Consider the following 13,190-nt stretch of genomic DNA (forward strand, 5'->3'; position numbering starts at 1 on the left):
CTACCAAATGAGGTTGTTTAAGTGGGGCACATGAATACATTTTCCATAGACTTACACTGGGATGCAGCCATTTTTTTAATAGGAACACAGTGATTATGAATTTTGTGATTACGTTTATTGTAAACTCCTCCAATTTATGGTGGATCTTTTCTCCAGACTTGTTGAATTTTTTTCGGCTTTGGGAAATGTTGAAAAGGAAACATACATTTTTTTTGGGGACCATTTTTTGTGATTTACACTCGTCTTTGTTTACTTGGAGTACTGATCAGGCATGTGACTACTGCAGCCAATCACTGGGCTCAGCTATGATGCTACCATATACAGCATGTTAGCACTTAGACCATTAAATGGCTGCAGTAGTCATATCGATGTATGGTTTGGGGAAAATACACAAAGATTGAGTAGTATCACCAGAGCAGCAACGTTGGGGCTGTGGAGGATCTTTTCCGGCAGCTATTTAAATTTCTAGAATTTTTAAGTCGAACCCTTCAAGGGAGCTGCACAGGTAGAAAATGACATGTTAAAGGGGTTCTGTCAGCTGTAACTCTCATCCAACAATGTTAGATAGCTGTTAGGTCAAGGAGACATATGGTACACTTCATATATCTAGCTGTGCTTGTAGGATGAAGAAAAATACTTTATTCTCTGGTACAGATAGTGAAAAAGGCTTTCCCAAGCTCCTGAATAGCTGCAAGCTGGAATGTCTCCTCACTGCTTGATTGACACCTGGAGGCAAGCAGGGTCAGGTATAGGAGCAAGAAGTGTTACAGCTTATTGTACTTAAGGAGCTTGGGAAAATCTTTCACTCCTCTTGCTATATAATAAAAGCATTTTTATTTTCTTTATTCTGGAATTAAAGACAGATATAGGAAAGGTACCATGTGTCTAGCTAACAGTGTCAGCAGTTTGAAAAGTGAATTGCAGCTGACAGATTCCCTTACGGTGGATTCTGCTGTGGAGCTCTTCCGAACAACTACCGATAGATGAGGTCGGTAGTGATAGGATTTGGACAAGGTGGAAAATCACTTTTGCCCATGGATAGAATCAATAGGGCTGCATTATAGAGGGGCGGGGGTTTCCTCTCATGGGGGTGGGTCGGCCCGCCTCCAGTGCTTTACCCCAAGCCGGTGCCCAGGAATAGAGTGGCGGCGTCGATGGGAACTGGGCCGTGGTTCAAAGAAAGGACCACGGCACCAGCTTCCCCATGCCGGCTTGCTGGGGCAGAGCCCGCCTGACCTCCCGGTGGAGTTCTGGATACTTACCCTTTCCTGGAAGTCCTGCTCCTGGACCCAGTCCTGGGACTGATATATCGCCGTTGAAAGCCGTGCGAGCGCTCACCAGAAATGGGTCCGACGCCCATGTTGGACTCATCTCTAGTAATTAGCACGCACTCAGCTGTCGACTGTGATATCTCCTTCCTGGGATCGGGTCCAGGAGCGGGACTTCCAGGAAAGAGTATCCAGGGCACCACGGGGTTGGTGGGGATTTGGGTTCTGCCCCTGCACACCGCGTGACAGGTTCCCTTTAAAGCGAATGTACCCAATGTATGGTTCTCTGCACCATCCACAAGCTTAGATGCTGCACATTCAATATCTCTTAACGGCAGCTGGGCCATCTCTCTTTGCACAGGAGTCCCATTTCCTGTGAAGCCACATCTACGTGCCACTATTCACTGATTAAGTGGTTTTAGAGCAGAAAAAGGTCAAGTGTTATAATTAGAGATAAGCGAACATTCTTCGGGTTCGAGTCCATCCGAACCCGAACATTCGGCATTTGATTAGCAGTGGCTGCTGAAGTTGGATAAAGCTCTAAGGTTGTCTGGAAAACATGGATACAGCCAATGACTATATCCATGTTTTCCACATAGCCTTAGGGCTTTATCCAACTCCAGCAGCCACCGCTAATCAAATGCCGAAAGTTCGGGTTCAAATGGACTCGAGCATGCTCGAGGTTCGCTCATCTCTAGTTATATATCAAATGTGCAGCATCTAAAGGCCCTATTCCACGGCCTGATACTGATGAGCAAACGAGCACTGTCAGCTTCTTATTCCCCGCTCGCTGATGCCGCTATTCCATGCGGCGGGTGAGTGCGGGAGGGACCGTGGGGAGGTGCGGGGGGGCTGCTGCCCGGGTAATCGCTGATCGTCCGGGCAGCCTATAGCATGCAGCAGCGGTCTGCTGCCGCCGCTCCTATTCCATGGAGAAACTGCAGCCGATCGTTGTTGTGTGAGTCATTTGTCTTTCAACATGTTTGAAAGACCAGCAACGCAACGATCAGCCGACATGAACAATATCGGCTGATCATTGCCTCCTATTCCACGGGACCGTTATCGGCTGAATACAGTTAATAATCGTTCTGTGAAATAGGGCCTTAAGCTTGTGGATGGTGCGGAGAACTGCACATACTGTTTGTGTGTGGTGGTGCGGGGGGGTGACAATATCACTTTAGGAAACTAGGGTGGAAAGGATGATTGTGCTGATGATTAGAGAAACAAACTAAACATTTGAATGTTTTTCTTCAGAAATAAGAGATTGGTCCTGAGATTATAGATCCACAATTAAGCCTCCATTGTTTTTATGTGGGAGAGACACGGTTTTGTAAAATTAGTTTTGCCAGAAAATTTGGCAAATTTTCCACATTTTGCTCATCTGTTGCTAATGACAAACTGTGTGTGGGGGTTATTTGGAGAGACTCCAGTAAAAGGAGTTGTGCGGTGTGTTTTAGGGTTTCTATCTTGTTTCTGCATTGAATCTTATGTTTCTTCTCTTCAGCAATCAGTTTAAGAAGTTTCCACAGATGACCTCATATCACAGGATGCTTTTGCACCGTGCTGCTGCCTACTTTGGCATGGATCATAATGTAGACCAAACAGGCAAAGCCGTGATCATTAATAAAACTAGTAACACACGAATGTAAGTTACCTACTGAACAGTGTAAGGGCTCAGCCACACTAGCGTTTTTCTTTGTTTCTAACGGATCCGTCTATATTTAACGGATGTGCATAAACTGATGAGCAGACTGATGCAAACTGATTGCAAAATGTTCATCTTTTTTTAATGGTCCGTTTGTATTTTGGCTTAAAAAAAACTGACTTTTGTACATCAGTTTGCATCCGTTTTCATCAGTCAGCATCCGTTTTTCTATCCGTTTATTTTTCTTCTTTGGTTTCTTGCTTCTTCTGCGCATGCTCAGTGCAAAAACGGATGAAAAAAACGGATGTGAACGGAAATACCTTCCGTTTTAGATTCGTCCTTATTGACTACAATGTAAAAAAAAACCGGAAGTGCACTTTCAGTTCGTGATCCGGTTTTTTAAGCGGAAAGAAAAATACTGCAAACACTATTTTTTCTTCCGTTCAAAAAAAATGGATCTTGAACGGATTGCATGCAAACGGAGCACACTAAAATAGCATGGGAATCTATGGGGATTTTAACGGATCCGACAGTTTCCGTTTTGCTTACCCTAAAAAGGAAAAGGTAGACGGAATGGTGCCGGATGGTCAAACGCTAATGTGAACGTAGCCTAACATTGTCTGTGTTGAATTATTATTTTTTATATGAGTTACTGTATGTCTGCAGTGTTTGTGTCTTTGCATTCTCTAGATTTTATAGAACCAAGCAGTGTTTCCTGTTAACAATATTCTTTTTCTGTTCTTGTGTCCGGTCAAATTTTATTTTCAAAATATTTGGTTGTCTCTTCCTTTCCTCTCTCGCTATTTCTCTGTGCATTTAGCTCCAGTGAGCGTTCTCACTTACTAGATGTGCTACATTGTGCATGCAACTCCTATTAATGTGAATGGGAATTGCTTAAACAGCATAAAACAGCCTGTTCTGCTGCATTTGTTTTCTGAATCCCGGCTGACCAGACAGGACAGGGCTAGCTGTCCCTCTTTCTAGAAATAGCAGTGGATCCCAGAGGTGGGACCTTAATCCATCCTACATTGGAAATGCCTCATGTCTGTACTGCCATGGGATATGGAGCAGTAAATAAGACTTTGTGCTGTATCTGTGTGTTATATGGATTCCTATATTTTTTTTATATATATATTTTTATCAGACCTGAACAAAGGTTCTCAGAGCACATCAAAGATGAAAAGAACTGCGAATTTCAACAAAGGTTCATTCTAAAGCGCGATGATGCCAGTATGGACCGTGATGATAATCAGGTAGACAGATTGCCTGTGTGTCTTCTAGTGATCAATGTTACAGTGTTCTTGTGTGAAAATCTAACTTTACATTACCTATTTACCAGCATGTTTACATGTTTACCTGCAGCGCCCTGTATTTTGATATGTTCCTATTTAGCAGAAAGCAATATGATAGATTGTAGTTGAAAGAAATCCCACCACTGAAAAAAGCATACCTATAAAATACCTGTCACAGTTTTACTGCATTCAACATTGGATATAGATGGTAAAATACTAGTTAAGTAGACATTTGTATTACTACATCTTCGTATAGGGTTAATAAATTTAGCTCATTTTCGGGGGAAGGATATATGGGCTTTTGTAATGTTGAATTTCTATTTTAAACTGGAAATACATTTTTTTTTTTTTTTTTTAAGTTAAAAAAATATTGTGCTTAGTGTGGTATCCATTGTGATTGAATATCATGTGAGACAGCAAGTTTTATAGAAAATGATCCTGAAAAAGAATAGATCAGCCTCTGTCATCTCATCATACAGTCCAGTACAGTGTTAAAGCTACTCTGTACCCCAATCTGACCCCCCCCCCCCCCCCCCCAAACCACTTGTACCTTTGGATAGCTGGTTTTTAATCCAAGATCTGTCCTGTGGTCCGTTCGGCAGGTAATGCAGTTATTGTCCTGAAAAACAACTTTTTTTTTTTTTTTAATGTAATTTTGATTACATTTTTTTAAAGAAGTTTTCACAGAACAGTAACAAGACATTAATGTTTGCCATACATCTCGAAAGGGGAGAGATATACATAAAAAATTGTGGGCACAGAGTCGATTTAATAGCTGCAAGCTCTGTGAAGTAAAATATTTTTTCTGTCCCACTATCAGGTTGTTTCTTGAAGGAGCTATGGTTATGACTTGGGGAAACAATTGCCTAGTTTGCCACCCCATAAAATAGCCCTGGATCTCAATGTGTCTGATTTGATGTGGGGGTATAGTTTCTCTTTTAGTTTTTTTCTAATTCTTCCCTCCACTTTTTAGATCAGAGTTCCTTTGCAAGATGGGAGAAGGAGTAAGTCCATAGAAGAGAGGGAGGAAGAATATCAGAGAGTACGAGAGAGGATTTTCGCAAGAGAGGTAAATAATGTTTTTTTCTAATTCGGTTGTCGTATTCACTTCTAATTTTGGAATCCAAGTACATACATACATACATACATACATACATACATACATACAATAGAAAAACATTAAAAATAGGATGTCCATGAATTCATGTTCAGCAGGCATCGGACCATTTATTTCAGTAGACTGAACATAATTGGCTAGTGATTGTTTCGGTCTTTTTCCCAGCATGTACAGTGTTAGCTTCACCTAGGACTAAAAGGTGAAGCAATCCACAACAGAACTTGTGTACAGTCGGGGTGTAAAAGTTTTACATTGAGGAGTGTGTATTCCTGATGCACACCACATGACTGTATAATCATACCCATCACCAGATATTTACGCCTATTATTAAAATTAAGTACATGGCCATTGGACTGTCACACAAACTATGAACACACATTGTCTTGAAATACATAATTGTAGTACTGCAACACGATTATCAATCCTAAAAAAACTCAACTATAGTCTTTTTTTTCTTATGTGTGTTTTCCATATAGTTTGCATTTTAATGTTTTTAATTTTTTTTTTTTTTTTAGTCTGCCCAGAATGGTCATATTCCTGATAACAGGTAAGACAGCTGCCCCATAATTTCATTTTTAGTAATACACAGGTAAAAAGCAACATTTAATTTTTCTGGTTGTTTGAGAACTGTTAAGAGTTTGTTTTTGTTTGTTTGTTTGTTTTTTTGGGGGGGGGGGGGGCGGCACCACATGGTTTATACATAACATGCATGCACAGCCTACTACGAGGACGAGGACTACCTGACATGTATAATAGTATAGGGTTAGGTGATCTGAATCTGGAGATTGTCTTTAGGCTGTCGGGTGCGTGTAAAGCAGGCTGCTGTGCCCTCAAATGATCTCTCAGAGCTGAAGCTGCAGCACACATCAGCTTAGTTAGGTCAGTCATGCCACAATTTTATCCTGCTTACATTGCCACCATTAACATGAAAATATGCACTCAATACTATTTTTCCCCTCCCTCTTAATGTAACCAACAGACTCTACCGTGAAGGCTTTTCCACTCTCTCACACAAAAGGAGACAATTGTTTAGGTACCTTCTATGTTGTGTACTATAAATATTCTATGTCCAGGTGACTGGTGCCCACACTTTCCTCGCATGGCTGCTTGTGAGGTTCTTCTTGATTTGTAGTTTGTTGCAATTGTCCTGTTCTGTAATGTGGGTAGGGTGCCGTGTAACCAACTGGTATTCATGGCTGCTGCATCATTTTTGTTTTATCATGTAATGTTACATCTAGTATAAAGGTCTGTGCAGCAGTTCTGCAGCTGTTGTGTTCTATAGTACAGAAGGGCATGATGCATCCTTAGGATACTCTGGATATCTCATTTAGTACATTTTGCCTGAAAAACCCCCTTTAACTCTTTTGGGGCCAGGTACTAAGCAGTGATCTATATTGACTGATGCTTGCTGTAGAGAAGCAGAAATTACTCAGATGTTCTGCTCTGGGGTACTTAAAGAGCCATTGTCGTATTTTTTTTTATTTTTTTTTCAAAGTCAGGCGATTTTAAGAAACTTTGTAATTGGGTTTATTAGCCAAATATACCATTATCTGCATTTAAAAAGCCTTTTCCCAGCCACCCCCTCTTCCCTCCTCTTTTCCATCCACTGCAAAAAATCAGGAAATTGTGACTTGTTGCATCAGACGTACCCAGTCTGTTCTATAGAGAGGGAAGGAGGGAGTTAGCTGACAGCTGACAGCTCAGAGCTCAGAAGAAAACAATGAAGACAGGGTGGAGAGCTTCAAACTGCTTTTTCATGATAAAAATGCATTTTTCAGCTAATAAACCCAATTACAAAGTTTCTTAAAATCGCCTGGACTATTGATTTCTGCAAAAAATAAATTCACGACAGTGACACTTTAACACTTGCTTCTTCCTGTCCTGTACCTTTTAGCTGCACTGCAGCCTCTAGTGACCATCACATGGTCGCTAGAGGCTGCAGTCCTGAAGAAAATACAGGGCCATACAGATAGGAGCAGGGGGGGGGGATTAGTGTTAAGGCTAATTGGATTCTACTTTTATCTTAGGCATTTTCAGAAAATGCATATTAAATATGGATTGTGAGAGCATAGTCTTTGCAGAGAGCACTCTTTGTGGGTTCCCTTCTCTGCTGCACTAGCGGATGCAGCCATCATGAACGGTTGTGATCTGCAGGAGGGACCTGGAATGCATGTGTGTGTACAACGAAACCTGAACTGGTTTACAAGGATCAAGTTAATACCTGCTCTGAATTAAAAATTTCCAGTTTATCATTCATCATGATTAAAGCTACTACAGTTGCATGTTCAAGTGTTGATGTGTGTTTTACTTTAACTTCCATAAGATTACATTTACAGATGCTGAATATAATGTTGCTTTCTCATTATACTCTTCTGGTAAGCTGGTTTAGCTGGGTACTTTAGGAGTGTTTGAGAGTTTGTTGCAAAGTTCTCTTTGTGGATGACAAAGTATTAAATCACTACCTATTAGCGATTGATCTCTAAACTGGGCTGTGATGGAATTAATTTTGAACCGTACAAATGTTTTTCATAAATGATTTTCCAATGATAGCCATCACACACAAAAAGTGTCATTTATTAAAGCTTTTGACAAAATGACATACTCAGAACTCAACACATTGGAACCTCTGTCTTACAGCTGCATGCATGCCCCCTCTAATACAAGGTAGTGCTACAAGTACTCCCTGTCTGCTCTGCGGTTTTGTTGACCACAAACTCTGCATTATCTTCTGACTTGCATGTGAAACACAATCCTTTCTGAGACAGGGAGGCAGGGAGCATTGGAGATAAAACATGTGATCTATGGCCTCCCGTACATGGACAACATATTTAGCATACAGGGCAATATACAGGCAGGATGTAAAACCACCTAGAGCACAGCCATGGCAGTGGCTCATGAAGTAATCTCTACTAAAGTCCCTGCTAGGAAGTGACTGATCCCACTGTTAGCGCACACTAGTCACTATGGACAGTGTCATTTCTGTTTCATAGTTCAGTGTTGCCCATTAGGTACAATAAGCAGCAAGGACACATTGCGTCAGAGAAGATTGGAAGGAGACATGACTCCAACGCCACCCCCCACCCCCCCAAATCTCATGATGGAGTCCTACAGGCATTGCTCTATAGGGAAAAGTATGCAAACTAGCTCTCCTCCAAAAGAAAAACCTCTAGGTAAGCCTTTTTTTGGAGGAGACACTGGTTTGGCTTGGCTAATATACTATTTAAAGGGGTTTTCTGATTATGATAAAACCTATCATTTATTGGTAAATAAAGTTAATTTTCTTCTCTTTACTGTGGTGTTTCATGTTTTGCTTCTGGAAACTGTCTGTCTGCTCTGTTAATTACTCCACTTCCTGTCTAGTAGAAATCCTTTAACAGACTTCCCTTTTTCCTTGTACACACTAGCCTGAAATTCAGACAGTGGTATAATAAGTTTATTCACCAATATATGCTAATTTATTATTGTCAATCAGAAAACCTCTTTTAAGTAGAATAGTTGTTTTACTTCTAAAAGAGCGCTTGTTTACAATGTTTCCCTATAGGACAGTGTATGTAATGGCCCTATTCCACGGGACGATTATCGTTCGTTTTCGGACGATATCGACCGCTACGGACGATAATCGTTCCGTGGAATAGAGTGCAACGATCAGCCGACATCGTTCATGTCGGCTGATCATTGCAGTCGCTTGTTTTTCAACATGTTGAAAAACAAGCGACTGATATAACAGCGATCTGCTGCCGTCGCTCCGTTGAATAGGAGCGTCGGCAGCAGATGCTGCTATATCCTATGGGCTGCCCGGACGATCAGCGATCCCCCGGGCAGCCCCCCCGCAGCTCCCCGCCGCCCCTCCCGCACTCACCCGCTCGCTGCAGCCGCGTTGAATAGCGGCGGCAGCAAGCGGCGAACGAGGAGCAAACGAACGCTAATAGCGCTCGTTTGCTCCTCTAAAACGACCCGTGGAATAGGGCCATGAGGCTGCATACACAGCTAATGCTGTGTTTAGACAGATTTATCTGATAGATTTTTGAAGCTAAAGCTAGGAACAGACTATAAACAGGCAACATGTCATAAAGGAAAGATTGAAATTTCTCCTCTCAATTCCATTCCTGGCTTTGGCTTCAAAAATCTGTCAGATCTCTCTGTGTAAACACACCATAAATCTTTGCCAATGAGAACCAGTACTGTGCAAATCTGCATTTAGGGTAAATTCACACGGGGCGGATCTACCGCGAGTTTCAAGCTGAAAATCCGCAGCTAATCCGCAATACACATAAGTGCGTGTTTATGGGTAAATCGCATGTAGGTAGATTTAGATTTACATGTAGATCTACCCGCAATCAAACACGCACTTACGTGTATTGTGCATTAGCTGCGGATTTTGAGCGTGAGACTCGTGGCAGATCCACCCGTGTGAATTTACCCTTAAGACAACTCCTCAAGCCAATTAGTATCTTACTGTGTATTGATCAGGGACAAAAATCATGAAGTAGCTGAGCACAGATGAATGGCTCTTCCTTTTAAATGAGACTCTGGTGTTGCTAGTATGACAGTATTCTTTATAGAAGTGATAAGTAAATCTCACTATGTCCTTGGTCTGTGTACTTTTTTAATTTCTGTAGTTTGAGGGACTAATATTGTGTGTCAAATAAATTTACCTTTGATGTAGAAAATAGCTTCCACCTAGTTGCAACAAGCTTCATTTTAGTCTGTTAAAGGGACTGACTTTTGTTAGTCTTTCTCATTGCAAAGTTTACTGAAGGTGACTATAAAGGTTGTGCTGAATGTATTTTAACAATTAACCCAATCTATTTAATTTTAAGGGGGCCCACAACCTAGTTTTTTTCATTCATTGGCTGCAATTTTATGCCATTCCAGGGATGAGTGGGTGTCCTAGTGGTCAGACCCTCTGATCCGCAAGTTATTCCTTATCCTGTGGATAGAGGATACCTTGCTGAAATGAGAATACCCCTTTAAAAGTAAAATGAGCTGAAAAAAAATTATCTTACCCTGTAGAGGCAACAGAGACCTGCTGAATCGAGGCTCTGGCAGTCGACAGAGCAGCACTGAAAGTGAATTAAAGTCCCTGGATCCAAGACCATGGAGCAGCACAGACTCTGATGGCTCCTGTCGCAATATGCGCCCTCCTGTTACCAAAGCCAGCAGCTTCAGTGGAATCTCTATCCTGACAAGAGGAGACAGTATTGGCAGTAACAAAGGCACGACCAATCGTACTGGCCGACCAGGTAAGATTTCCATCTATAAGGAGCATTGTGAATAAAAATTGTATAGTGCTTTTTTTCTTTTAAGCAGCTGTACAACGAAAATGCAAATGGTATGCTGTTGGTACAGACATTATGTAGCCATCCTAATCCAATTACAGATGTTCTACTTTGCTCTATGACCTTATGGTCTCTCCTCAGATGAAGGTTGTTTTTTTTTAATGAGATTGAGAAAGGCGACTGTCCTTCACAAAAGGTGCACTTGGCTGGGTTTATTTTTTTACTGCTTATTACCAACCCCAGCTGTGTACCCGTGTGTTGTTGTTTTTTTATTTTTTTTTTATTTTTATGTTGTGTGTGTCCTCTTCAGATTTAGTCCTTGGTCACACTGACTTTATAGTGTTTTTGAGGAGATTGTACTGCAGTAATTGAAATAGCCATTGTGAATATCTTTTTTTCATCAGAACCAACAGATCACTTGCTATCCTGTTATTTCATCATAATTTTTTTTTATTGTATCCTTGGAAACAGCATTGATCAACCTTACTTAACCTTAGCTTTTAGTAAGCTATTTGAACATTCCAGTTTTATCACTCGTGCTTTACTGCTCTATTCTTTTAATATTATTAAGTATGAGAGATTGTTTTGTTCTTTCCAGGTTTGCCAATTGGCACTCCAGAAGTATGTAGCCAAGCTGCCTCCTCTCAGCAGTCTACTCGAAGCATCATACCTTGCACTGCACAGCAACAACATCCCCATACTCACCAGGCACTTCCACCCACTCCTCAGCAACCGTCCATGAGTAACCACTTAATGTCACAGGTGAGTCACCATATAGTGTCATTCAGTCCAGCTTGTACATCCTGTCACTTTGCGTAAATTTCTCTTCACCTTCTCTCTCAGGATTTACTTACCCTTTGTGACCAGTACAGCATATCACCCTAGTTCTGTCATATTATGATTGGTTTTAATCATTTAGCCACCAGAACATACATACACACATTCTATCTATCTATCTATCTATCTATCTAGATTTTTTTTTTTAAGTAATAGCGGGAAGAGAGACAACATACAGGCAGCAATGCTTAATTCCTTGATGCAGATAAACGTAATTATATGGTTTTTTTTAAATGCATTACTGATGCTGCATATATAGTTTTATCCATTGGATGACCTAGGTCCATCTGCTGTCCTTGTGCCATTGACAGCAGATTCATCTAACATATACAGCCTGCAAAAGCTGAGGTCGGAGATGACAATAATCCTGCCCACTTGAGTCAGTTGAAACCATTGTCAATAGTGACTGGGGCATCTTGGTGGGTTGGTTTGGCACCTAACAGAGGGCCCCAAGGCTGCCAGTAACATATGCCTACCAATTTTCTGAGGGTATTGTATAAAACAGTTAAACCTAAAATGGAAAAAAGTATGCTTGTTTGGTATCACCATAATTACACTGACACAAAGAATAAAAGTGATATTGCTGTAAGGTAAACTGTGCAAAAGTTTAAAAGCAAAATACAATTGTGAAATCCCACCCTTTTCATTCCCCTTAGAAAGAGGTTAAGTTATATGTACCCCAAAATGGTACCACTATAAACACAACTTATCCCACTGAATACACCCCTTTTATACAGTTACATCTACTGAGAAATGAAAGTTGTGCCTCTTAGAAGTCAACACAAATTTTTCTGTAGCCTTTAAGGCCGAAGTAGCACAGCGATGGATGGCCAATCTGCATTGGCCAAGAACATATTGCTGGAACTTCTGTCTGGAGCCATTTTTATAAACTAATAAAGAAAATAATCACAATTTTACATTCATGCCTTATATGTTATAGATATTGTAAAGAACTGGGTCTGATAGCAGGACACAGTCACTACACAGGTGTTTATAGGCATTTTAAAGAGAATGTACCATTTCCTTTAGTAAAAAAAAATATATATATTTTTACACGACTCGCATCGGCAAGTAGCCGCAGTTGTGAAGCCCTGCCCAGGTGGCACAAAGCATATTTCACTGGACCAAGCACCAAGAAATCTATTATAAATTAATATATAAAACTGCAGAGTTTAGTCTTTACAGCTGTGTAGAGAAGTCCTTAAACAGAAAGAGGGTGACAGTATGTTTTTAAGGATGTATTAGGCGGCCCAACCCCTTGGGTACGTGAGCTCTGATCTGCCTATTACATGGCTTGATATTGTTAGCGATGTCTGTGCAGCCCTTGCCTTAATCAGCTGTTGGACATGCATCAGCTGTTATACCGAGCGATGCGCAGCTGATTATTTAAGAACATGTTGAAAGTCAGCGATCAGCCGACGAGCGAACAATTGCTTGCTCCTTGTCTAATTGCTGTCTTTGTTACACGGAGTGATATCTGCCATAATCCCAGCTCCATTCATTTCAATAGAATCAGCTGAAAAAACAGACCCAAACTGAGGACAAGAATGGTGCTGTTTCTTGAAGAATACAGCCATATTTTTCTAAGCCTGGAGAACACCTTTAGATGTTTTATGCATTGATGGTAAAAAGCCATACCCTCTGTGGAGAAATCCTTTACGCTACAGCACACAGACTGCCACTCTATCACCCAAATATTTTCTGGTGCTATATAGCCTGAAATGTTTGTGTAACTCCTTGTTGCTTAGCAGT

At 41.0% G+C, this 13,190-nt stretch overlaps 1 protein-coding gene across 6 annotated transcripts in view; it reads left to right on the top strand.

The window, feature by feature from the left end:
- R3HDM2 (R3H domain containing 2) overlaps positions 1–13,190 on the top strand; it is a 112,599-nt gene that overhangs the window by 69,907 nt on the left and 29,502 nt on the right. For 4 of the 6 annotated variants that reach the window (XM_069970381.1, XM_069970385.1, XM_069970383.1 and 1 more), the window contains 7 exons: positions 2,773–2,913; positions 4,058–4,166; positions 5,179–5,274; positions 5,838–5,869; positions 6,302–6,355; positions 10,336–10,565; positions 11,200–11,363. In XM_069970381.1, the coding sequence (XP_069826482.1) occupies positions 2,773–2,913; positions 4,058–4,166; positions 5,179–5,274; positions 5,838–5,869; positions 6,302–6,355; positions 10,336–10,565; positions 11,200–11,363 (826 nt within the window). The remainder of the gene's footprint in view (positions 1–2,772; positions 2,914–4,057; positions 4,167–5,178; positions 5,275–5,837; positions 5,870–6,301; positions 6,356–10,335; positions 10,566–11,199; positions 11,364–13,190) is intronic. The other 2 variants (XM_069970384.1, XM_069970386.1) reach the window with 1 other exon arrangement.

Source organism: Dendropsophus ebraccatus, chromosome 5 (genome assembly GCF_027789765.1).
Source record: "Dendropsophus ebraccatus isolate aDenEbr1 chromosome 5, aDenEbr1.pat, whole genome shotgun sequence".
Classification (NCBI taxonomy): domain Eukaryota; kingdom Metazoa; phylum Chordata; class Amphibia; order Anura; family Hylidae; genus Dendropsophus; species Dendropsophus ebraccatus.